This window comes from Saccostrea echinata, unplaced genomic scaffold (genome assembly GCF_033153115.1).
Source record: "Saccostrea echinata isolate AGI-Se365-2 ecotype Australia unplaced genomic scaffold, CSIRO_AGI_Sech_v1 ptg000002l, whole genome shotgun sequence".
Lineage (NCBI taxonomy): Eukaryota > Metazoa > Mollusca > Bivalvia > Ostreida > Ostreidae > Saccostrea > Saccostrea echinata.
In genome coordinates this window covers 8,428,485-8,452,630 of record NW_026889751.1, presented here as the reverse complement: position 1 = coordinate 8,452,630, position 24,146 = coordinate 8,428,485, and the positions used below count along the sequence as shown (strand labels likewise).

General features: G+C 38.6%; 1 protein-coding gene across 1 annotated transcript; it reads left to right on the top strand.

Annotated features, from left to right (window-relative positions):
* Window positions 1-19,478: 19,478 nt before the first annotated feature.
* Window positions 19,479-22,780, top strand: LOC133199980 (uncharacterized). Its single transcript, XM_061335761.1, has 2 exons — window positions 19,479-19,651; window positions 21,067-22,780. Exon 2 carries the CDS (start codon window positions 21,090-21,092, stop codon window positions 22,485-22,487), a length of 1,398 nt encoding a protein of 465 aa, XP_061191745.1. The 5' UTR covers window positions 19,479-19,651; window positions 21,067-21,089; the 3' UTR covers window positions 22,488-22,780.
* The last annotated feature ends 1,366 nt before the right edge of the window (window positions 22,781-24,146 follow it).

Here is a 24,146-nt window from a genome sequence, read left to right as displayed (position 1 = left end):
AAGAACTTTCATAATTCTTCTTGGAGTGAAACACCAGGCAGTCTTTATGGCCACACATTCAAAACTTTGCTCACACTTCCTGAGACTTGTCGGAGTGAAAAACCATGCAGGCAGTCTTCATGGCCACACATTTTAAACTTAGTTCATACTTCATGAGACTTGTCGGAGTGAAAAACCAGGCAGTTTTCATGGCCACCCATTTCAAACTTAGCTCACACTTCATGAGACTTGTCGGAGTGAAAACTAGGCAGTCTTCACTTTTCATGGTCACCCATTTTAAACTTAGTTCACACTTAATGAGATTGTCGGAGTGAAAAACCAGGCAGTCTTCATGACCACACATTTCAAACTTAGCTCACACTTCATGAGACTTGTCGGAGTGAAAAACCAGGCAGTCTTCATGGCCACCCATTTTAAACTTACCTCACACTTCATGAGACTTGTCGGAGTGAAAAACCAGGCAGTCTTCATGGCCACACATTTTAAACTTAGCTCACACTTCATGAGACTTGTCGGAGTGAAAAACCAGGCAGTCTTTATGGTCACACATTTTAAACTTAGCTCACACTACATGAGACTTGTCGGAGTGAAAACCAGGCCATCAAGTTAAACTTAGCTCACACTTCATGAGATTGTCGGAGTGAAAACCCAGGCAGTCTTCATGGCCACACATTTTAAACTTAGCTCACACTTCCTGAGACTTGTCGGAGTGAAAAACCAGGCAGTCTTCATGGCCACACATTTCAAACTTAGCTCACACTTCATGAGACTTGTCGGAGTGAAAAACCAGGCAGTCTTCATGGTCACACATTTTAAACTTAGATCACACTTCATGAGACTTGTCGGAGTGAAAAACCAGGCAATCTTCATGGCCACCCATTTCAAACATAGCTCACACTTCATGAGACTTGTCGGAGTGAAAAACCAGGCAGTCTTCATGGCCACACATTTTAAACTTAGCTCACACTTCATGAGACTTGTCGGAGTGAAAAACCAGGCAGTCTTCATGGCCACACATTTCAAACTTAGCTCACACTTCATGAGACTTGTCGGAGTGAAAAACCAGGCAGTCTTCATGGCCACCCATTTTAAACTTACCTCACACTTCATGAGACTTGTCGGAGTGAAAAACCAGGCAGTCTTCATGGCCACACATTTTAAACTTAGCTCACACTTCATGAGACTTGTCGGAGTGAAAAACCAGGCAGTCTTTATGGTCACACATTTTAAACTTAGCTCACACTACATGAGACTTGTCGGAGTGAAAACCAGGCCATCAAGTTAAACTTAACTCACACTTCATGAGATTGTCGGAGTGAAAAACCAGGCAGTCTTCATGGCCACACATTTTAAACTTAGCTCACACTTCCTGAGACTTGTCGGAGTGAAAAACCAGGCAGTCTTCATGGCCACACATTTCAAACTTAGCTCACACTTCATGAGACTTGTCGGAGTGAAAAACCAGGCAGTCTTCATGGTCACACATTTTAAACTTAGATCACACTTCATGAGACTTGTCGGAGTGAAAAACCAGGCAATCTTCATGGCCACCCATTTCAAACATAGCTCACACTTCATGAGACTTGTCGGAGTGAAAAACCAGGCAGTCTTCATGGCCACACATTTTAAACTTAGCTCACACTTCATGAGACTTGTCGGAGTGAAAAACCAGGCAGTCTTCATGGCCACACATTTTAAACTTAGATCACACTTCATGAGACTTGTCGGAGTGAAAACCCAGGCAGTCTTCATGGCCACACATTTTAAACTTAGCTCACACTTCCTGAGACTTGTCGGAGTAAAAAACCAGGCAATCTTCATCACCACATGTTTTTAACTAAGCTTACACTTCATGAAATTGTCGGAGTGAAAAACCAGGCAATCTTCATGGCCACACATTTCAAACTTAGCTCACACTTCATGAGACTTGTCGGAGTGTAAAACTAGGCAGTCTTCATGGCCACACATTTTAAACTTAGCTCACACTTCATGAGACTTGTCGGAGTGAAAAACCAGGCAGTCTTCATGGCCACACATTTTAAACTTAGCTCACACTTCCTGAGACTTGTCGGAGTGAAAAACCAGGCAGTCTTCATTGCAACACATTTTAAACTTAGCTCACATATCCTGAGACTTGTCGGAGTGAAAAACCAGGCAGTCTTCATGGCCACACATTTTAAACTTAGCTCACACTTCCTGAGACTTGTCGGAGTGAAAAACCAGGCAGTCTTCATTGTAACACATTTTAAACTTAGCTCACATATCCTGAGACTTGTCGGAGTGGAAAACCAGGCAGTCTTCATGGCCACACATTTCAAACTTAGCTCACACTTCATGAGACTTGTCGGAGTGAAAAACCAGGCAGTCTTCATGGTCACACATTTTAAACTTAGATCACACTTCATGAGACTTGTCGGAGTGAAAAACCAGGCAATCTTCATGGCCACCCATTTCAAACATAGCTCACACTTCATGAGACTTGTCGGAGTGAAAAACCAGGCAGTCTTCATGGCCACACATTTTAAACTTAGCTCACACTTCATGAGACTTGTCGGAGTGAAAAACCAGGCAGTCTTTATGGTCACACATTTTAAACTTAGCTCACACTACATGAGACTTGTCGGAGTGAAAACCAGGCCATCAAGTTAAACTTAGCTCACACTTCATGAGATTGTCGGAGTGAAAAACCAGGCAGTCTTCATGGCCACACATTTTAAACTTAGCTCACACTTCATGAGACTTGTCGGAGTGAAAAACCAGGCAGTCTTCATGGCCACACATTTTAAACTTAGATCACACTTCATGAGACTTGTCGGAGTGAAAACCCAGGCAGTCTTCATGGCCACCCATTTTAAACTTAGCTCACACTTCCTGAGACTTGTCGGAGTAAAAAACCAGGCAATCTTCATCACCACATGTTTTTAACTAAGCTTACACTTCATGAGATTGTCGGAGTGAAAAACCAGGCAATCTTCATGGCCACACATTTCAAACTTAGCTCACACTTCATGAGACTTGTCGGAGTGTAAAACTAGGCAGTCTTCATGGCCACACATTTTAAACTTAGCTCACACTTCATGAGACTTGTCGGAGTGAAAAACCAGGCAGTCTTCATGGCCACACATTTTAAACTTAGCTCACACTTCCTGAGACTTGTCGGAGTGAAAAACCAGGCAGTCTTCATTGCAACACATTTTAAACTTAGCTCACATATCCTGAGACTTGTCGGAGTGAAAAACCAGGCAGTCTTCATGGCCACACATTTTAAACTTAGCTCACACTTCCTGAGACTTGTCGGAGTGAAAAACCAGGCAGTCTTCATTGCAACACATTTTAAACTTAGCTCACATATCCTGAGACTTGTCGGAGTGGAAAACCAGGCAGTCTTCATGGCCACACATTTCAAACTTAGCTCACACTTCATGAGACTTGTCGGAGTGAAAAACCAGGCAGTCTTCATGGTCACACATTTTAAACTTAGATCACACTTCATGAGACTTGTCGGAGTGAAAAACCAGGCAATCTTCATGGCCACCCATTTCAAACATAGCTCACACTTCATGAGACTTGTCGGAGTGAAAAACCAGGCAGTCTTCATGGCCACACATTTTAAACTTAGCTCACACTTCATGAGACTTGTCGGAGTGAAAAACCAGGCAGTCTTCATGGCCACACATTTTAAACTTAGCTCACACTTCCTGAGACTTGTCGGAGTGAAAACCCAGGCAGTCTTCATGGCCACCCATTTTAAACTTAGCTCACACTTCCTGAGACTTGTCGGAGTAAAAAACCAGGCAATCTTCATCACCACATGTTTTTAACTTAGCTTACACTTCATGAGATTGTCGGAGTGAAAAACCAGGCAAACTTCATGGCCACACATTTCAAACTTAGCTCACACTTCATGAGACTTGTCGGAGTGTAAAACTAGGCAGTCTTCATGGCCACACATTTTAAACTTAGCTCACACTTCATGAGACTTGTCGGAGTGAAAAACCAGGCAGTCTTCATGGCCACACATTTTAAACTTAGCTCACACTTCCTGAGACTTGTCGGAGTGAAAAACCAGGCAGTCTTCATTGCAACACATTTTAAACTTAGCTCACATATCCTGAGACTTGTCGGAGTGAAAAACCAGGCAGTCTTCATGGCCACACATTTTAAACTTAGCTCACACTTCCTGAGACTTGTCGGAGTGAAAACCCAGGCAGTCTTCATGGCCACCCATTTTAAACTTAGCTCACACTTCCTGAGACTTGTCGGAGTGAAAAACCAGGCAGTCTTCATGGCCACACATTTTAAACTTAGCTCACACTTCCTGAGACTTGTCGGAGTGAAAAACCAGGCAGTCTTTATGGTCACACATTTTAAACTTAGCTCACACTACATGAGACTTGTCGGAGTGAAAACCAGGCCATCAAGTTAAACTTAACTCACACTTCATGAGATTGTCGGAGTGAAAAACCAGGCAGTCTTCATGGCCACACATTTTAAACTTAGCTCACACTTCCTGAGACTTGTCGGAGTGAAAAACCAGGCAGTCTTCATGGCCACACATTTCAAACTTAGCTCACACTTCATGAGACTTGTCGGAGTGAAAAACCAGGCAGTCTTCATGGTCACACATTTTAAACTTAGATCACACTTCATGAGACTTGTCGGAGTGAAAAACCAGGCAATCTTCATGGCCACCCATTTCAAACATAGCTCACACTTCATGAGACTTGTCGGAGTGAAAAACCAGGCAGTCTTCATGGCCACACATTTTAAACTTAGCTCACACTTCATGAGACTTGTCGGAGTGAAAAACCAGGCAGTCTTCATGGCCACACATTTTAAACTTAGATCACACTTCATGAGACTTGTCGGAGTGAAAACCCAGGCAGTCTTCATGGCCACCCATTTTAAACTTAGCTCACACTTCCTGAGACTTGTCGGAGTAAAAAACCAGGCAATCTTCATCACCACATGTTTTTAACTAAGCTTACACTTCATGAAATTGTCGGAGTGAAAAACCAGGCAATCTTCATGGCCACACATTTCAAACTTAGCTCACACTTCATGAGACTTGTCGGAGTGTAAAACTAGGCAGTCTTCATGGCCACACATTTTAAACTTAGCTCACACTTCATGAGACTTGTCGGAGTGAAAAACCAGGCAGTCTTCATGGCCACACATTTTAAACTTAGCTCACACTTCCTGAGACTTGTCGGAGTGAAAAACCAGGCAGTCTTCATTGCAACACATTTTAAACTTAGCTCACATATCCTGAGACTTGTCGGAGTGAAAAACCAGGCAGTCTTCATGGCCACACATTTTAAACTTAGCTCACACTTCCTGAGACTTGTCGGAGTGAAAAACCAGGCAGTCTTCATTGCAACACATTTTAAACTTAGCTCACATATCCTGAGACTTGTCGGAGTGGAAAACCAGGCAGTCTTCATGGCCACACATTTCAAACTTAGCTCACACTTCATGAGACTTGTCGGAGTGAAAAACCAGGCAGTCTTCATGGTCACACATTTTAAACTTAGATCACACTTCATGAGACTTGTCGGAGTGAAAAACCAGGCAATCTTCATGGCCACCCATTTCAAACATAGCTCACACTTCATGAGACTTGTCGGAGTGAAAAACCAGGCAGTCTTCATGGCCACACATTTTAAACTTAGCTCACACTTCATGAGACTTGTCGGAGTGAAAAACCAGGCAGTCTTTATGGTCACACATTTTAAACTTAGCTCACACTACATGAGACTTGTCGGAGTGTAAACCAGGCCATCAAGTTAAACTTAGCTCACACTTCATGAGATTGTCGGAGTGAAAAACCAGGCAGTCTTCATGGCCACACATTTTAAACTTAGCTCACACTTCATGAGACTTGTCGGAGTGAAAAACCAGGCAGTCTTCATGGCCACACATTTTAAACTTAGATCACACTTCATGAGACTTGTCGGAGTGAAAACCCAGGCAGTCTTCATGGCCACCCATTTTAAACTTAGCTCACACTTCCTGAGACTTGTCGGAGTAAAAAACCAGGCAATCTTCATCACCACATGTTTTTAACTAAGCTTACACTTCATGAGATTGTCGGAGTGAAAAACCAGGCAATCTTCATGGCCACACATTTCAAACTTAGCTCACACTTCATGAGACTTGTCGGAGTGTAAAACTAGGCAGTCTTCATGGCCACACATTTTAAACTTAGCTCACACTTCATGAGACTTGTCGGAGTGAAAAACCAGGCAGTCTTCATGGCCACACATTTTAAACTTAGCTCACACTTCCTGAGACTTGTCGGAGTGAAAAACCAGGCAGTCTTCATTGCAACACATTTTAAACTTAGCTCACATATCCTGAGACTTGTCGGAGTGAAAAACCAGGCAGTCTTCATGGCCACACATTTTAAACTTAGCTCACACTTCATGAGACTTGTCGGAGTGAAAAACCAGGCAGTCTTCATTGCAACACATTTTAAACTTAGCTCACATATCCTGAGACTTGTCGGAGTGGAAAACCAGGCAGTCTTCATGGCCACACATTTCAAACTTAGCTCACACTTCATGAGACTTGTCGGAGTGAAAAACCAGGCAGTCTTCATGGTCACACATTTTAAACTTAGATCACACTTCATGAGACTTGTCGGAGTGAAAAACCAGGCAATCTTCATGGCCACCCATTTCAAACATAGCTCACACTTCATGAGACTTGTCGGAGTGAAAAACCAGGCAGTCTTCATGGCCACCCATTTTAAACTTAGCTCACACTTCATGAGACTTGTCGGAGTGAAAAACCAGGCAGTCTTCATGGCCACACATTTTAAACTTAGCTCACACTTCCTGAGACTTGTCGGAGTGAAAACCCAGGCAGTCTTCATGGCCACCCATTTTAAACTTAGCTCACACTTCCTGAGACTTGTCGGAGTAAAAAACCAGGCAATCTTCATCACCACATGTTTTTAACTTAGCTTACACTTCATGAGATTGTCGGAGTGAAAAACCAGGCAAACTTCATGGCCACACATTTCAAACTTAGCTCACACTTCATGAGACTTGTCGGAGTGTAAAACTAGGCAGTCTTCATGGCCACACATTTTAAACTTAGCTCACACTTCATGAGACTTGTCGGAGTGAAAAACCAGGCAGTCTTCATGGCCACCCATTTTAAACTTAGCTCACACTTCCTGAGACTTGTCGGAGTGAAAAACCAGGCAGTCTTCATTGCAACACATTTTAAACTTAGCTCACATATCCTGAGACTTGTCGGAGTGAAAAACCAGGCAGTCTTCATGGCCACACATTTTAAACTTAGCTCACACTTCCTGAGACTTGTCGGAGTGAAAACCCAGGCAGTCTTCATGGCCACCCATTTTAAACTTAGCTCACACTTCCTGAGACTTGTCGGAGTGAAAAACCAGGCAGTCTTCATGGCCACACATTTTAAACTTAGCTCACACTTCCTGAGACTTGTCGGAGTGAAAAACCAGGCAGTCTTCATGGTCACACATTTTAAACTTAGCTCACACTTCATGAGACTTGTCGGAGTGAAAAACCAGGCAATCTTCATGGCCACCCATTTCAAACATAGCTCACACTTCATGAGACTTGTCGGAGTGAAAAACCAGGCAGTCTTCATGGCCACACATTTTAAACTTAGCTCACACTTCATGAGACTTGTCGGAGTGAAAAACCAGGCAGTCTTCATCCCCACATATTTTTAACTTAGTTCACACTTCATGAGATTGTCGGAGTGAAAAACCAGGCAGTCTTCATCACCACATATTTTTAACTTAGCTTACACTTCATGAGATTGTCGGAGTGAAAAACCAGGCAGTTTTCATGGCCACCCATTTTAAACTTAGATCACACTTCATGAGACTTGTCGGAGTGAAAACCCAGGCAGTCTTCATGGCCACACATTTTAAACTTAGCTCACACCTCCTGAGACATGTCGGAGTGAAAAACCAGGCAGTCTTCATGGCCACACATTTTAAACTTAGCTCACACTTCATGAGACTTGTCGGAGTGAAAACCCAGGCAGTCTTCATGGCCACACATCTTAAACTTAGCTCACACTTCATGAGATTGTCGGAGTAAAAAACCAGGCAGTCTTCATGGCCACCCATTTTGAACTTAGTTCACTTTTCATGAGACTTGTCGGAGTGAAAAACCAGGCAGTTTTCATGGCCACCCATTTTAAACTTAGATCACACTTCTTGAGACTTTTCGGAGTGAAAAACTAGGCAGTCTTCATGGCCACCCATTTTAAACTTAGCTCACACTTCATGAGACTTGTCGGAGTGAAAAACCAGGCAGTCTTCACGGCCACACATTTTAAACTTAAATCACACTTCCTGAGACTTGTCGGAGTGAAAAACCAGGCAGTCTTCATGGCCACACATTTTAAACTTAGCTCACACCTCCTGAGACTTGTCGGAGTGAAAAATCATGCAGTCTCCATGACCACACATTTCAAACTTAGATAACACTTCATGAGACTTGTCGGAGTAAAAAACCAGGCAGTCTTCATGGTCACACATTTTAAACTTAGATCACACTTCATGAGACTTGTCGGAGTGAAAAACCAGGCAATCTTCATGGCCACCCATTTCAAACTTAGCTCACACTTCATGAGACTTGTCGGAGTGAAAAACCAGGCAGTCTTCATGGCCACCCATTTTAAACTTACCTCACACTTCATGAGAGTTGTCGGACTGAAAAACCAGGCAGTCTTCATGGCCACACATTTTAAACTTAGCTCACACTTCATGAGACTTGTCGGAGTGAAAAACCAGGCAGTCTTCATCACCACATATTTTTAACTTAGCTTACACTTCATGAGATTGTCGGAGTGAAAACCAGGCAGTCTTCATCACCACATATTTTTAACTTAGCTTACACTTCATGAGATTGTCGGAGTGAAAAACCAGGCAGTCTTCATGGCCACCCATTTTGAACTTAGCTCACACTTCCTGAGACTTGTCGGAGTGAAAAACCAGGCAGTCTTCATGACCACACATTTCAAACTTAGCTCACACTTCATGAGACTTGTCGGAGTGAAAAACCAGGCAGTCTTCATGGTCACACATTTTAAACTTAGATCACACTTCATGAGACTTGTCGGAGTGAAAAACCAGGCAATCTTCATGGCCACCCATTTCAAACATAGCTCACACTTCATGAGACTTGTCGGAGTGAAAAACCAGGCAGTCTTCATGGCCACACATTTTAAACTTAGCTCACACTTTATGAGACTTGTCGGAGTGAAAAACCAGGCAGTCTTCATGGCCACACATTTTAAACTTAGCTCACACTTCCTGAGACTTGTCGGAGTGAAAACCCAGGCAGTCTTCATGGCAACGCATTTTAAACTTAGCTCACACTTCATGAGACTTGTCGGAGTAAAAAAACCAGGCAGTCTTCATTACCACATATTTTTAACTTAGCTCACACTTCATGAGATTGTCGGAGTGAAAAACCAGGCAGTCTTCATCACCACATATTTCTAACTTAGCTTACTCTTCATGAGACTTGTCGGAGTGAAAAACCAGGCAGTCTTCATGGCCAAACATTTTAAACTTAGTTCACACTTCATGAGATTGTCGGAGTAAAGAACCGGGCAGTCTTCATGGCCACACATTGTAAACTTAGCTCACACTTCCTGAGACTTGTCGGAGTGAAAAACCAGGCAGTCTTCATGGCCACACATTTTAAACTTAGCTCACACTTCATGAGACTTGTCGGAGTGAAAAACCAGGCAGTCTTCATGGCCACCATTTTAACTTCATGACACACTTCATGAGACTTGTCGGAGTGAAAACCAGGCCATCAAGTTAAACTTAGCTCACACTTCATGAGATTGTCGGAGTGAAAAACCAGGCAGTCTTCATGGCCTCACATTTTAAACTTAGCTCACACTTCCCTAGACATTCCGGAGTGAAAAACCAGGCAGTCTTTATGGCCACTATTTCAACCTCATGACATTCTTCATGAGACTTTTCGGAGTGAAAACCCATGCAGTTTTCATAGCCTCACATTTAAAACCAGAGGAGGTCAGAAAGTTTTCAGGGTTTGTGGGGTACTATCGGAAATTTATTAAGGACTTTTCCAAAATAGCTCGATCCCTCACAAATCTAATACCATCTACTACCAGATGAAAGTCAACTATGAAAAAGAGGACTAGGATTCGTGAGTGGCAATGGGAACAAGAGCAGGAGGAAGCTTTCCAGACTCTAAAACAGTACTTGGCATTCCCATCCATCCTATCCTATCCTAATTTTCAATTTCCATTTGAGATTCATACCAATGCCAGTTCAGTTGGTTTAGGAGTCATTCTCTATCAAAAACAGGAAGGAATCAACCATGTAATTGCCTATGCTAGTAGAGGGTTAAGTAAATCAGAACGCAACTATCCGGCAAATAAATTGGAATTTTTGGCGCTGAATTGGGCAATTACAGAGAAATTTCAGGACTATCTATTTGGCAAGAAATTTACACTTATAAAAGACAACAATCCTTTAACATATGTACTTTCAACAGCCAAACTGGACGCGACTGGGCATCGATGGGTGACAGCATTGGCAGTATTTGACTTTGATATTCTCTACAGACTAGGACGTAACAACCCAGACGCAGATGTGCTCTCAAGATTACCCGCTGTAGAACATAGAGATTACCTGCAAATCTCACAAGACTGTATAAGGACCATAGCAAGCATCCATGTCCAGCCTCAAGAACCCTTCATAGAGAGCTTAAGTTTCAACCAGGAAACTCTTGAGTCCTTGATGTCAGTACAGTGCCAGGAGATACATCATATTGATATTGAGAAGGCACAACATCAGGATCCTATTCTAAGAGATCCTAAGGATATACTTTGTGGAGCATAAGAGGTTTCCAAGAAAACATGAGCTACCACCGATACAAGAATCGACAATCTTCAGAAAGAACTTTGATAAATTTAAGATCATCGACAATAAGCTGTACCGAGAAACAACAATAGATTCCGAGACACATCAACAACTTGTTATTCCACCAGACTTAGTCAACGAAGTTTTAAAGTATTCCCATAACAACATTGGTCATCCAGGAGAGATAAGACAACATCATTCATTAAAGAGAGATTTTTCTGGCCCGGTATGACATATATCGAAGAATGGATTAAAAGTTGTAAAAGATGCCTGTTGAGAAAATCACCAACGACTGACAGAGCTCCTTTAGTCAACATACAAACTTCAGAACCTTTGGAATTAGTGTGTTTGGATTTTCTGACATTAGAAACTTCAAAAGGCGGATATCAACACATTTTAGTAATCACTGATCACTTTACGAAATATGCCGTTGCCGTACCTACAAGAAATCAAACTGCCAACACAACTGCCGAAGCCTTTTATAACAACTTTGTTCTTCATTATGGCCTTCCAAAACGACTATACTCAGACCAAGGAGCAAATTTCGAATCTACAATTAAAAAGGAACTCTCTAACCTCACAGGAAAAGAAAGATCTAGAACGACACCCTATCATCCCATGGGAAATGGCCTCACAGAGAGATTTAACCGGACATTACTCCAAATGGTGGGAACATTAACATCAGAGCAAAAACAGAACTGGAAGAAGTATGTCGGACCAATGATGCATGCATACAACTCGTTAAGACAAGACACCACTGACTGGCCATACTCCTCACTTCCTGATGTTTGGACGACAACCCCGGTTACCTGTAGACACCTGTAGATATAGCATTTGGTTTAAACATCACCAATACCAAGAAACAACCAATGACTAGCTATGTCACAGATCTACAGAAAAGGCCAGAGAAAGCTCATGAATTAGCATCAAAAGCTACAAAGAAAGCTCAAGAAAAACAAGTTCTACGACCAAAGAGTTAGAGGAAATACAATCAAAGTAGGGGATACTGTATTAGTGAAGATCTTGGCGATTGATGGAAAGCACAAACTTTCCAACAGATGGGAAGATGATCCCTATGTTGTTGTTGCGCAGCCAAATCCTGAAACTCCTGTCTTTACTGTAAAGACCAAAACCAAAACCTCTTCCAGCTCCAAAGAGGAAGAGAAATGTTCATGATAACAACAGAGAACCAGAAGTTCTTGAGTTAAATCATGACCATGATTCCGATGATGAATCTGATATTGTGGTTATTTCCCCCAAGAAAGTTAAAGTGTCTAGGCCAGTGACAATAATCCCTCTTGATCGTACTGGTGACGATCAGAATGACAAGAGTGAACAGGATATGGAAGCCGAGAAGGACGCTTCGCATTCCATGGAGGAAACAGATTCCATACCTGAAGATCATATTAGTGCAGACTCATCTATAGATGATGTTAGTGGCGGAACTGCTGAAGTTGGTTCATTTTCACAGGATGATAATGAGAACCAAGGATAATGTTGTAGAAGACTCGAATAGCATAGCGTCTTGGCTTCCCCCTCGCAGATCCAAGAGAACTACAAAACCACCTCTGTGGATGGGAGATGGAGAGTATACTGTAAATATGGTGTGCAGGGCGATGTTGAATGCTGTTTTAGAAAAGAAGTAAGTATATGTATTTGATTCAGATGTTTTTATTACTGTATATATGGTCCAAGTGTAATGACAAGGACGTCATTTCGTATGGAGGGGGCATATGTGATAGAGTGATATTTTAATTTATTTTATTAAGTGAATATTATATTAAATAGTTCAGTGACTTAATATTCACGTATATAGATTTTATTTTTAATATCGCGCAGCATTTCGTTTTCGCGGGGTTTTGCTTGCACCGTTAATAAAATATTACAAGATCATCTTTACTTATGTTCTAGAAGTTATTACTTATCCTAAGGTTATTTAATGGTCCATTTTTGAATAACCAAGCTTGCGATTGGCTAGGGACCTTTCCCCCGATCCCTTTGTGTATCGGTCAGACAGCTATAGAGAAATTTATAACTATATTTTTGGTCATCAGTATATATTAAGATAATTTTGAGATGAGACCTCAGGACTGAGACTGTAAGATGACTTCTATTTCTTTTATCTATACGAATTCTTATTTCTATACTTTCCGATAATTCATCGTCTTTGATTTTTTTAAAGTAATTTTATGAAGATATACTGAGTTCAACTTTATCACTATTAAATGAAGCTTAAAGTATAAATTCTTTAAGTATGTAATTAAAATATAACTTTGCAGAAGTGTATATAGAATATAATTATTGTTGTTTAAGGACATACGCAACGTAGTTTGAACTTTATTGTCTTTTTCCCTGGAGTTGAAGAGTTCCGATACTTATAGGAACAGTGTGATACTTTTAAATGTCTATATATGATGTTGTACACTTCTTCTAAATCAAGTTTGGATAAACAAAACATCTAGAATATATGTTGAATAATTTTTGTATATTTTTCTTTGAATTATACAAGAATTTTCATCAATTGATATCTTTTCAAAAACTCTGGTAATGCATGCTGATTTTTTGTCTATGAATATCTGATGGCACTATAAAATTAAATTAAGAATATCTTGAAAAATTATCAGTAGGCAAGGTACGTTGCGTATGTCCTTAATAGGAATCTATATATCAAGACCCGCTATTTTGATCGGGTGGCCTTATTGTTGAGCCCTGATCCACAATCAGGTATACCTGCTATTATTTTCTATTTATTGTGTATGTATTATTGTAAATAGATTGTGAACTATTCATTTTATTGTAATAGTTCTGTTTGAAATAGCTCGATTTATTTTCTCGTTTACAAGACATCGATGTAAGGGAAATAACTCTTTCTTCTCCATGTATTTATTTCAATGCTGAATATAACGTGTAATACTTTTATGATCTATTATTATAAAGGAAATCGTACCTAAATTCATCATGAAAAATATTATAAACGTAATATGTTTGTTTTTTATGCCCCCGGATCGAAAGATCCCGGGGGTATATTGTTTTTGTCCTGTCTGTCTGTTTGTCTGTCTGTCTGTTGTCAACTTTAACCTTGCCCATAACATTTGATTTGTTGGAGCTATGACTTTCATATTTCACATGTGTATTCCTTGTGACAAGACCTTTCTTTGGGTACCATCATATTTGACTTTTTGACCTTGACCTTGGAGTTTGACCCACTTTAACAAAATTTTATGAGACTTTAACCTTGGCCATAACTTCTGAACAGTTGGTGCTTGGGGTTTCAAACTTCACATGTGTATTCTTTGTGGCAAGGCCTTCCTTTGGATTCCAACAACTTTGACCTTTTAACCTTGACCTTGGAGTTTGACCTTCTTTTGAAAAAGTATAACCTTGGCCATAACTTTTGAACAGTTGGTGCTTGGGGTTTCAAACTTCACATGTGTATTCCTTATGACAAGACCTTCCTGTGGATATCAACGTCTTTGACCTTGGCGTTTGACCTACATTTGAAAAACTTTAACCTTGGCCATAACTTTTGAATGGTTGGTGCTAGGGCTTTCATACTTCACATATGTAATCCTTGTGACAAGACCTTCCTTTGAATACTAACAACTTTGACCTTGACGTTTTACTTACTTTTAAAAAACTTTAACCTTCGCCATAACTTTTGAACAGTTGCAGCTAGGGCTTTCAAATTTCACAGGTATATTCCTCGAGACAAGACCTTTCTTTGGGAACCAACATTTTTCATCTTTTGGCCTGGATTTTGACTTGCTTTTGAGAAACTTTACTTTAACATTCGCCATAAGCTGCTATACGGGGGCATCAGTGTTTCACAAACACATCTTGTTTAAATATTTATAATTTGTTATTGATATTTTCAGTGCTTTGTTTGTTTATATACATTCAACATTCATAATAAACTATACGAGAATCTGAGCAACGGGCGTTTGTCTTGTCTACTAAGAAAACCCTGTTACATACAGGTAACAAAGTTTCAAATTTATTATAAAATAATAAATTTTTAGAATTTAACTACTTTCGTCCTATCCTATGCTTGAGCCCACTTACGTAAATGTTTACGTGATTTCATTTCATAACTAAAAATTTTAGAATGTACCACTCGGTAATAAAATTGAACAGAAGAAAGAGTTCAAGAGATTCATAATATAAGTTAAACAGAAACGACAATAAAAGGAAGCATAACGGGGGAAAAGAAAGGGATATGAAGATAGGAGGATACATCTAAATGGAGAAAAAGGGGTGGTTGGGCGAGAATGTGGTGGGTAAAGGCTTTTTCATTGTCTAGTTTCCATTTTAATATAAATGGTTATCATCTGAAATTGTTCAAAGGTATAATACATAAAATTTAAAGCGTTGCAAACTGCATGGAAATAAGCTGTAGGAAAAATACAAATCGCTCAGGCACTGCTCAGTTGCACCCCCCTTACTCTAGATCTGTGTTATCGACGTTGTAGTCTCCCCTGTACATCTGTTCGGGTGTCTCTACTTCTAATTTTTTTTGCGTTCTTTTTTGTTGATATAAAACATCAAAAGAAAAAATGTTAAAACGAGATGGTATCGCTTTTTTCTTTGATCTTCGAGGTTTTAAATATAGTTATTAAAGAAGGTGATCAACGCCATAAAATGATTCATCAGCTCTGCATATAAACACGTTAGCCTTGCTAATTCATTCAGAAAACCTCTGCAGATTCCTTTCCCGCTGGACTCCTTTTGAAGATGCAGGTAAAGGAGTCACCAAGGTATAGCCTCCTTATATTAACACTGAACAAATTTATACAGGTAACAATGTTATTCAAGTAAGTGTTTACATGATTTCATTTCATATCGTTAAAGTTTTAGCATACCACTCGATAATAAACTTGAACAAAAGAAAGAGTTCAAGAGATTCATGATATAAGTTGAACAGAAACGACAACTTATAAAAGGAGGCATAACGGGGGAAAAGAAAGGGATATGAAGAAAGGAGGAGAATACATCTGGGTGGAGAAAAAGGGGTGGTTGGGTGAGAATGTGGTGGGTAGAGGCTATTCCACTGTCTAGTTTCTATTTTAATATAAATGATTATCTTCTGAAATTCTTCAGAAGTATACATGTAATATGACAGAATCAGAAGCGTTGCTGAAGAGAAATAAACTGCATGGAAATAAGGTGCAGGAAAAATACAGATGGACTTTCAACTGATGAAAACCTCGTTAGAAACACCGGATTCCTAAGGATGACATTTCGTTTGTTGAGAACGTTTCAACGCTTCCTCTGAAAGAAATAACCTGTAACCAGACGGTTTCTGTAACAAATCGCACAGGCAATGCTCAATTGCTCCCCTCCTTTACTCTAGATCTGTGTTATCGACCTGGTAATCTCCCCTGTACATGTGTTTGGGTGTCTCTACTTCGGAATTTCAAATACTAGTAAGTTCATATAACGCCATCTATTATCACTAATCCTAGAGGTGAAACTTCCATAATTGTTTAATTTTCTGTCAACATTGTGACGTGAAAAGGTGATAAATATGTGTTAAAGAACATTAATTATATAACACCATTTGTCGCATGATGCACCTTACCTTTCAAAGGAGTTTGGGTGACGTCAAAAAGGGGTAATGTTTGACATCATCGGTGTATGGATGGAAATTTTTTGCGTTCTTTTTTGTTGATACTGATCATGAAAAGAAATCATGTTAGGACGAAATGGTATCGCTTTTTTCTTTGATCTTCGAGATTTTAAATAAAGTTATTATAAAGAAGGTAATCGACGCCATAAAATGATTCCTCAACTCTGCATATAAACACGTTAGCCGTGCTAATTCATTCAAAAAACCTCTGCGGATTCCTTTCTCACTTAACTCCTTCTAACAGTTGTAGGTAACGAAATCACCAAGGTTTACCGAGATACATTGTCCGATTAGTGGACAGATACTACAAACAAAAAAATGGATGATGGATCGGTATATAATCTGGTTGTAAATGATGCACATATTAGGTATCTAAAATATTATCACCTGAGTCACCATTCTCTTCTGGTATATATACATGACGATAAATGAATTCCCTTCTTGTAGTCACTTTATTAAAGTCTCTGACTTCCTAATGTCAACTTTAGCAATTGCGGTCAATATATTTCTGTATCAAACTGTTCCCCGATCGTGACCTAAGCTTAGCTCCGGGGGGGATGGGGGGGGGGGGTGTACACGTCAAATCCTGTGATATTGGCCTCCTCAATATTAACACTGAACAAATTTATACAGGTAACAATGTTATTCAAGGAAATGTTGACATGATTTCATTTCATATTGTAAAAGTTTTAGAATACCACTCGGTAATAAAATGAACAAAAGAAAGAGTTCAAGAGATTCATAATATAAGTTAATCAGAAACGACAATAAAAGGAAGCATAATGGGGGAAAAGAAAGGGGTATAAAGAGAGGAGGATGCATCTGGACAGAGAAAAAGGGGTGGTTGGGCGAGAATGTGGTGGGTAGAGGCTATTCCGTTGTCTAGTTCCCATTTTAGTATAAATGATTATCTTCTGAAATTGTTCAAAAGTATAATATGACAAAATCAAAAAGCGTTGCTTAAGAAAAATAAACTGCATGGAAATAAGGTGCAGGAAAAATACAGATGGACTTTCAACTGATGAAAACCTCGTTCGAAACACCTGATTCCTAAGGATGACATTCGTTTTTTGAGAACGTTTCAATGCTTCCTCTGAAAGAAATAACCTGTAACCAGACGGTTTCTGGAACAAATTTCAACTGCATCTCCTTTACTCTATATCTGTGTTACTGAGGTGATAGTTTCCCCTGTACATCTGTCTGGTGTTTCTACTTCGGAATTTCAAATACTAGTAAGTCATATAACGCCATCTATTGTAACTGATCATGGATGTGAAAATTCCATAATTGTTTAATTTTCTGTGAACATTGTGACGTGATAAGGTGATAAATATGTGTTAAAGTACATTAATTAAAACACCATTTGTCGCATGATGGCACCTTACCTTTCAAAGGAGCTTGAGTGACGTCAAGAAGTGGTAATAATTGACATCATCGGTGTTCAAGGATGGAAATTTTTTGCGTTCTTTTGTTGATGTAAATCTTGAAAAGAAAAATGTTAAAACGAGATGGTATCACTTTTTTCTTTGATCCTCGAGATTTTTAAATATAGTTATTAAAGAAGGTAATAAAACATTTCATAGCTCTCTAATTTTTCTTGTATGTATTGACCTCTACTTCTTCGACTTCCCACCATTTACATTATTTTGTCTGACTTAACTTTTATCAAATTCTTTCTTGTGTTATGTTTTGCCGTACAGATAATTGTGGGGTAAAAAAGATTGAGGTTCGACGACATAAAATGATTCATCAGCTCTGCATACAAACACGTTAGCCTTGCTAATTTATTCAGAAAACCTCTGCAGATTCCTTTCCCACTGGACTCCATCTAATAGGTGCGGGTGACGGAGTCACCAAGGATCCGATTAGTGGACAGATACTACAAACAAAGAATTGGATGATGGATTGAAATATAATCTTGTAAATGATGCACATATATTGGGTATCTTAAATATTGATAAATTATTAACCTTCTATGACGTTCAACTGTGTTTCTTTTGCTATTACTTTATACACATTTTTTTATCACTTAAATATCTTGATCTATTTGCATGTAATCTGTAATTTACAAAAGTGTACATTAAATATGCTAAAGTCCCCTTTTTTCTTCATATTTTCGTGAATCTATACCATTTTACAAACTGTGAAATATCAGCAGAAATTACCTATACATGTACGTGTATCTTTAAAATCACGCTTTATATATGCTATGCAGTAGAAACTATGTCATTTCTGTCAAAAAAATTAATTCATTTTTTTCAAATCAGTTATAATGTACCATCTAATTACCACAAGCCGAAGGATAGTAAGTTTGTAATTGGACATTTCTGCATAGTTGGTTTTGATATGAGAATTTGTTTTACTCGGGAAACATTTTGACGGGATATAAAAGGAAACGATGAACTTTGGTATAGTTTTTCTATGTAAAAAATATTATATACATGTATTTTGCTTTTAATATACCCAGATCTATCAAATTTTGAATCACCATCATAATCAAACTTTATTAGAATAAATTGGTTTTAAAAGTCAAATGATAGGAAGATTTTTTTTTTTTATATTTTGGACCCTTGTAATCTTTCCTAGGTTATGATTTGAAGAGATAAAAACGTTTTGACATATTGCACATCAGAGTTTGGTCCTCCCTGGAGGTTCTGCTAAAAAAATGAATTGCATATTATAAATATGTCTTTGCGCATTCGAAAGTCTGTATACAAAAATGCACGTCAATACATACGGTGATAATTATCCCATGGTGAAATACTATTGTTATAGTTTTCTAGATCTCAAATGGCAATGAAAAACTATACATGTACTTAGATAAGCGTCAATATTACTGAAAACGAATATGCTCTTGATCTAACACACGTCATAAAGTTCTGTGTGAATGTATAGGTTATTGCCTGAACCTGTATGCCAATGTTTATATATTAACCTATGTCAGATCGATGCCCATTTCATTTCCTCCGTTGTCATGGAAAAAGCTAACCCTGAATCCAACATAAAAACGCGTAACTGTGTAATTGACAAGACCATTATAATGGAGATGGACCATGGTTGTTCTGTTTACTTTGCACACATCGTCTCTTTGCTAAAGGCAACACAAGGCAGAAAGTAAGGTAAGTCGCTTTTTTAAAAAAAAAAAATATGATTCCAAATACTTAATTGCTATCTGTGACAATTTACTGTAGATTTTAAATCGATTTGGAGACGTTTTAGACTAATGACAGCGAATGAATCACTGAAAAAAAATGTTGAAATAAAACGGTTACATTTTAGGGGGACAACAAGAATAAACAAATGGCCACAGGCTACAACGCTCACTTGAGTCACCATTCTCCTCTGGAATATGTATATGACGATAAATGAATCCCCTTATTGTGGTCACCAAATTAAAGTCTATGATTTCAATAATTTGAATATTACAGTATATTGAGGTTTAATGTCAACTTTAGCAATTGCGTTCAATATATTCATATATCAAACTGTTCCCCGGCCGATCGTGACCCAAGCTTAGCTCTAAAAGCGGAAGGGGGGGGGGGGGTTAAAGCAAATGTGCAGATATTTGACTAATTATGACCCTGCTTTTCCCTATTAGAAACTTTTTATCGATGTCTCCATTATATACATGTATATGTTCAATTCTGACACATTGTCAAAACTGATTCTACTCTACATAAGGATGCTTCTACAATATTAAGACTTCTCTTGGATCTGCTCTTCCTAAGAAAGAAGATTTTTTTTTCTACACAAAACGATACATAAATTTGAACCCCCACTGTGGCCTCATCCTAGCCCAAGGATTCACAATTAAAACAAATTTAATCTACATAATGTGAAGATGCTACTGCTTTTATATCAAGATGACTGTGGAATTGCTGTTCTTAAGAAGACGTTTTTTGATAATAATAAATTTCTATATACAATTACCGTGTAAATTTTTGAGCCCCCCCCCCTTCCATTACGGCCTCCTCCTGCCCCCCTTGATCGTGAATTGAAGGAAAAAATGAATCTACAATATATGAGAGCATGCAAATAAGAAATTTATGTCCCTGACTCGACCAAATTTTCGCCATTCTGAAATACCTCCCTTTGACGTAGGACATGACCCTTCTTTTGAATAATCTTGAGTGTCTTTGCCCAAAAATTCTTCGTGGTAAGTTTGGTTGAAAATGCACATTCGTTCTGGAGAAAGCTTATAGATGACAGACAGACAACAACCGCCACTCTTTCATCAGAAAAAAAAACTCGTTTAAGCCTTAAGCTCAGTTGAGCTAGAAATTCCAAAAATGTTTTAGCCTTCTTATGCATTGTATTTGAGGAATTGCATGTGGGGACAAGGAAAGAAAACAATTAGCTTGAAGTTTTCCCCAGATTATTTTTTTTCGGCGTTTAAAGAAAATGCCCCCTCCCCCCTAAAATCCTGATGATTAAATCCAAATATGGTGTATTTTTTCCGTTTATCTAAACCAGAATTAAGTATTCAATTGCCAGTAACTTATTTCTCTTATAGATTTATCATTTTCTATTGCAGTATGACGCTTTTTTCAATAAGTGATGGCATCGCATAACTCCCCCGGCACTCAAGTTCGTCGACGACAACTGCCGAGTCTGTCTGTAGAAACTGCGAACAGGCAGAAATCACCCCTTACCTCTCATATGACCTACAAATCAAGCTTGGAATATTTGATGAAAAACGAAGGAACATTTGCCAAAGTATTGGAGTTAATAAGAAGATATCCTACACTCGCTGATCATCGTTCCACAGGGAAAATCTGGGAGATTTTGTCTCTTGGAACAAAATCTGTGCCCAGAAGACCACTCTCTAGTTACGATACACAGCGTTGTGAACCACTCACCATGCCGACAATATCTGTTTCATCAGAGGTGTCGTCTGATCTGCAATGTCCATCTTGTGCTCGACATGAAAAACTTCATCTCGGAATCATAGGAATGTCATCCGACCACTCAGATACTTTGAAATGGTCTCCTCTTGTGTGCAGATTATCATCTGAAGTTTTTGTGAATTGTTTTAAGAGCAGCATGGACATGAGCTTAGAGATAGAGAGTGTAGATGGGATTGTTTTCTTTATGACATCTTCTAGTTTTCGCAATGTTTCATATCTTCAGGCACTAAGTTACGCTCAAGAGCAAGGTATTCCTGTAGTATTTGTCAGGGAGCCAGGACTTAAACTTCCTCATCACGTTTCTGGTGAATTCACCGAAAAAATCTTACTCCAACAGGGCATTAAGCAACAGTCACCTACACACTCGTATGATGACCTCAGCACCAATGACTTGCTAAGATCCGATGCACTTCCTCCAATATCAAAAAGTGGGTATTATTTCAATTCAGAGCAAAAGAAGGTTTCTTCTTTGTCACGACCGATCTCCCCTGAATTATTGGTCAATGGATTCAAAGAAGCTCTGTTGCATTCTGGCAATAACACCGACTACTGTGTCCAGGTAACGATCAAAATAATCTCTCAGTCTCCAAGAACCAGGAAGCAAAGGGCATCAGCTAATATGGACGACTCAAAACTGAAACCGCCAACATTCGACAATTTCTTAGAAACTTCAACTACCAGTACAAAGCGGCAAAACTTTGCCAAGGGAGGACTGTTCACAGACAACGTTTCCGAAAGTTCTTCGTCTACGGAATCATCAGAAGACAGTGTTGTAGAGGTTAGTCCGGCCAAACAACCCATTGACCGAAGAGAGTCACTGGACCAGGAAACCATCTATGTTTTGTTTCCGGATAGAAATGAGGGTGCATCAACAGCAAAACCAGTCTACGTGAAGTGGCCGCCAAGCAAAAACGAGGTCTATAATAGCGATACAACGCTGACGGATGTTGACGACGAGTCATTTCTCTCAGACTCGTCTGTTGGCTTTCAAGATGTTGATTTAGCTGATATAATGTCTACTTCAGACGAGGAATCCATTGTTACATGACGTCATATGCAAGTAAAAGGATTTACATGAACTCAACGTTTATACTAATTAACCACAGTGACATTCTGTTATGACGTTTTGCTCCATTGAAACAGTGCAATTCGCGTAATACTGGTATAAAGGACCAGATTATATTGCCTAGCAAACACCGGTGTCCACGCTCTAAAGACATATTTAACCTTCTTCTAACCTTCAACAAACGATTTTGAATGAGAAAGATATGCTATTTTATCTATATTTCAATTGTTTGATTGTTTTTGATAATAGCTTGCTAAGTAAAACCTGTTTTTCAAGTTCGTTATTTTTAATTTACACTTCTTACTTAACAAAAAATAGTGTTATATTACTTATATACAATAACTTTTTACCCAGTTTTAGCACATCCAAGGAAAAAAAAAAGCTTTTATATATATATATATATATATATATATATATATATATATATATATATATATATATATATATATATATATATATATATATATTCATAAAAAAAAATATTCAGTAATGTATTCCTCCACAAAAAAGTTTGAATGCTAAATATCTGTGACGATGAGGTGCGCATTCAATTTGTGACATCTTTCATAAAATATTTTTCATGGTTTTCTCACTGAATTCGTTGTTTCCAGCACTTTTTGAACTATGCAAGATCACTTTCGACGTAGACTTTCAAATGTGTCTAAAATCTTTTTACGTCTGGATCATCTCACGAATGACAGAAGAAAGCTGTTGTGCATACACAATTCAAAATACGAAAAAAGAATGCTGGTACTTGAAGGGGTCCTCCGGAAGTGATGACAAAAATGAAATCCAATGAAAGTATATGAAAAGCAAAAGAGTTCGAAATTCCAACTTTGTAAATCCTTTAAAGTGCACATGTAAAGCTCAATTTGTAGATTGTCAATTGTAGTTCACAAATTGTACTTCACTAACAATTTCTTTATTTTAACTTTAAAACTTGACGTAGCTTGCATTTACATTTTACACCCTGTCAAGCCAATTGTGATCAAGCTTACTGTACATATAAATTACAATTTACAAAACAAAGTAAGTTTTACAAATATGCACATAAGGAATAAAGGGTTGGAATTTTCAAGTCTTTTGATTTCTATAAACATACACTTTTCTTAAGTTTTTCTTCCTTTTTTTTTAATTTATTGAGCAATTGCAGAGTGAACAAGAGGCCCAAGGGCCTTGAATCACTCTTCTGATAAACTGTACAACCCATCACTTCTATTTAAAGCCTCTAAGTATGTTTAGATATTTAAGCCTTGAAATTCCTAAGGTAGGTCATCATGACCTACATTTTAGATAAAACACTCTGAGAACCCAAGATGATTCTAATCCAATTAGTACCTGAGAGTAGATCATGGTGACCTACTTATCACTTGTCATTCTCTGAGGACCCAAGATGCATCAACTAATTATGTTTGATGATTCTAAGCCAAATAGTACCTGAAATATATATATATAAAGCCAAAAAATTTCAAAATATGTCATCTTGACCTACTTTTCAGTTGACATACTCTGAGAACCCAAGATGCAATAACTGACAAAGTTTGATGATTCTAAGCCAATTAATACCTAAAATATTTAATTATAGCCATAAAATTTCAAAAGTAGGTCACAGTGACCTACTTTTCAGTTGACATACTTTAA

What these genes read in the sequence shown, in the direction of transcription:
- LOC133199980 (XM_061335761.1), top strand. Translation starts at nt 21,090, where the DNA reads ATGGCATCGCATAACTCCCCCGGCACTCAAGTTCGTCGACGACAACTG.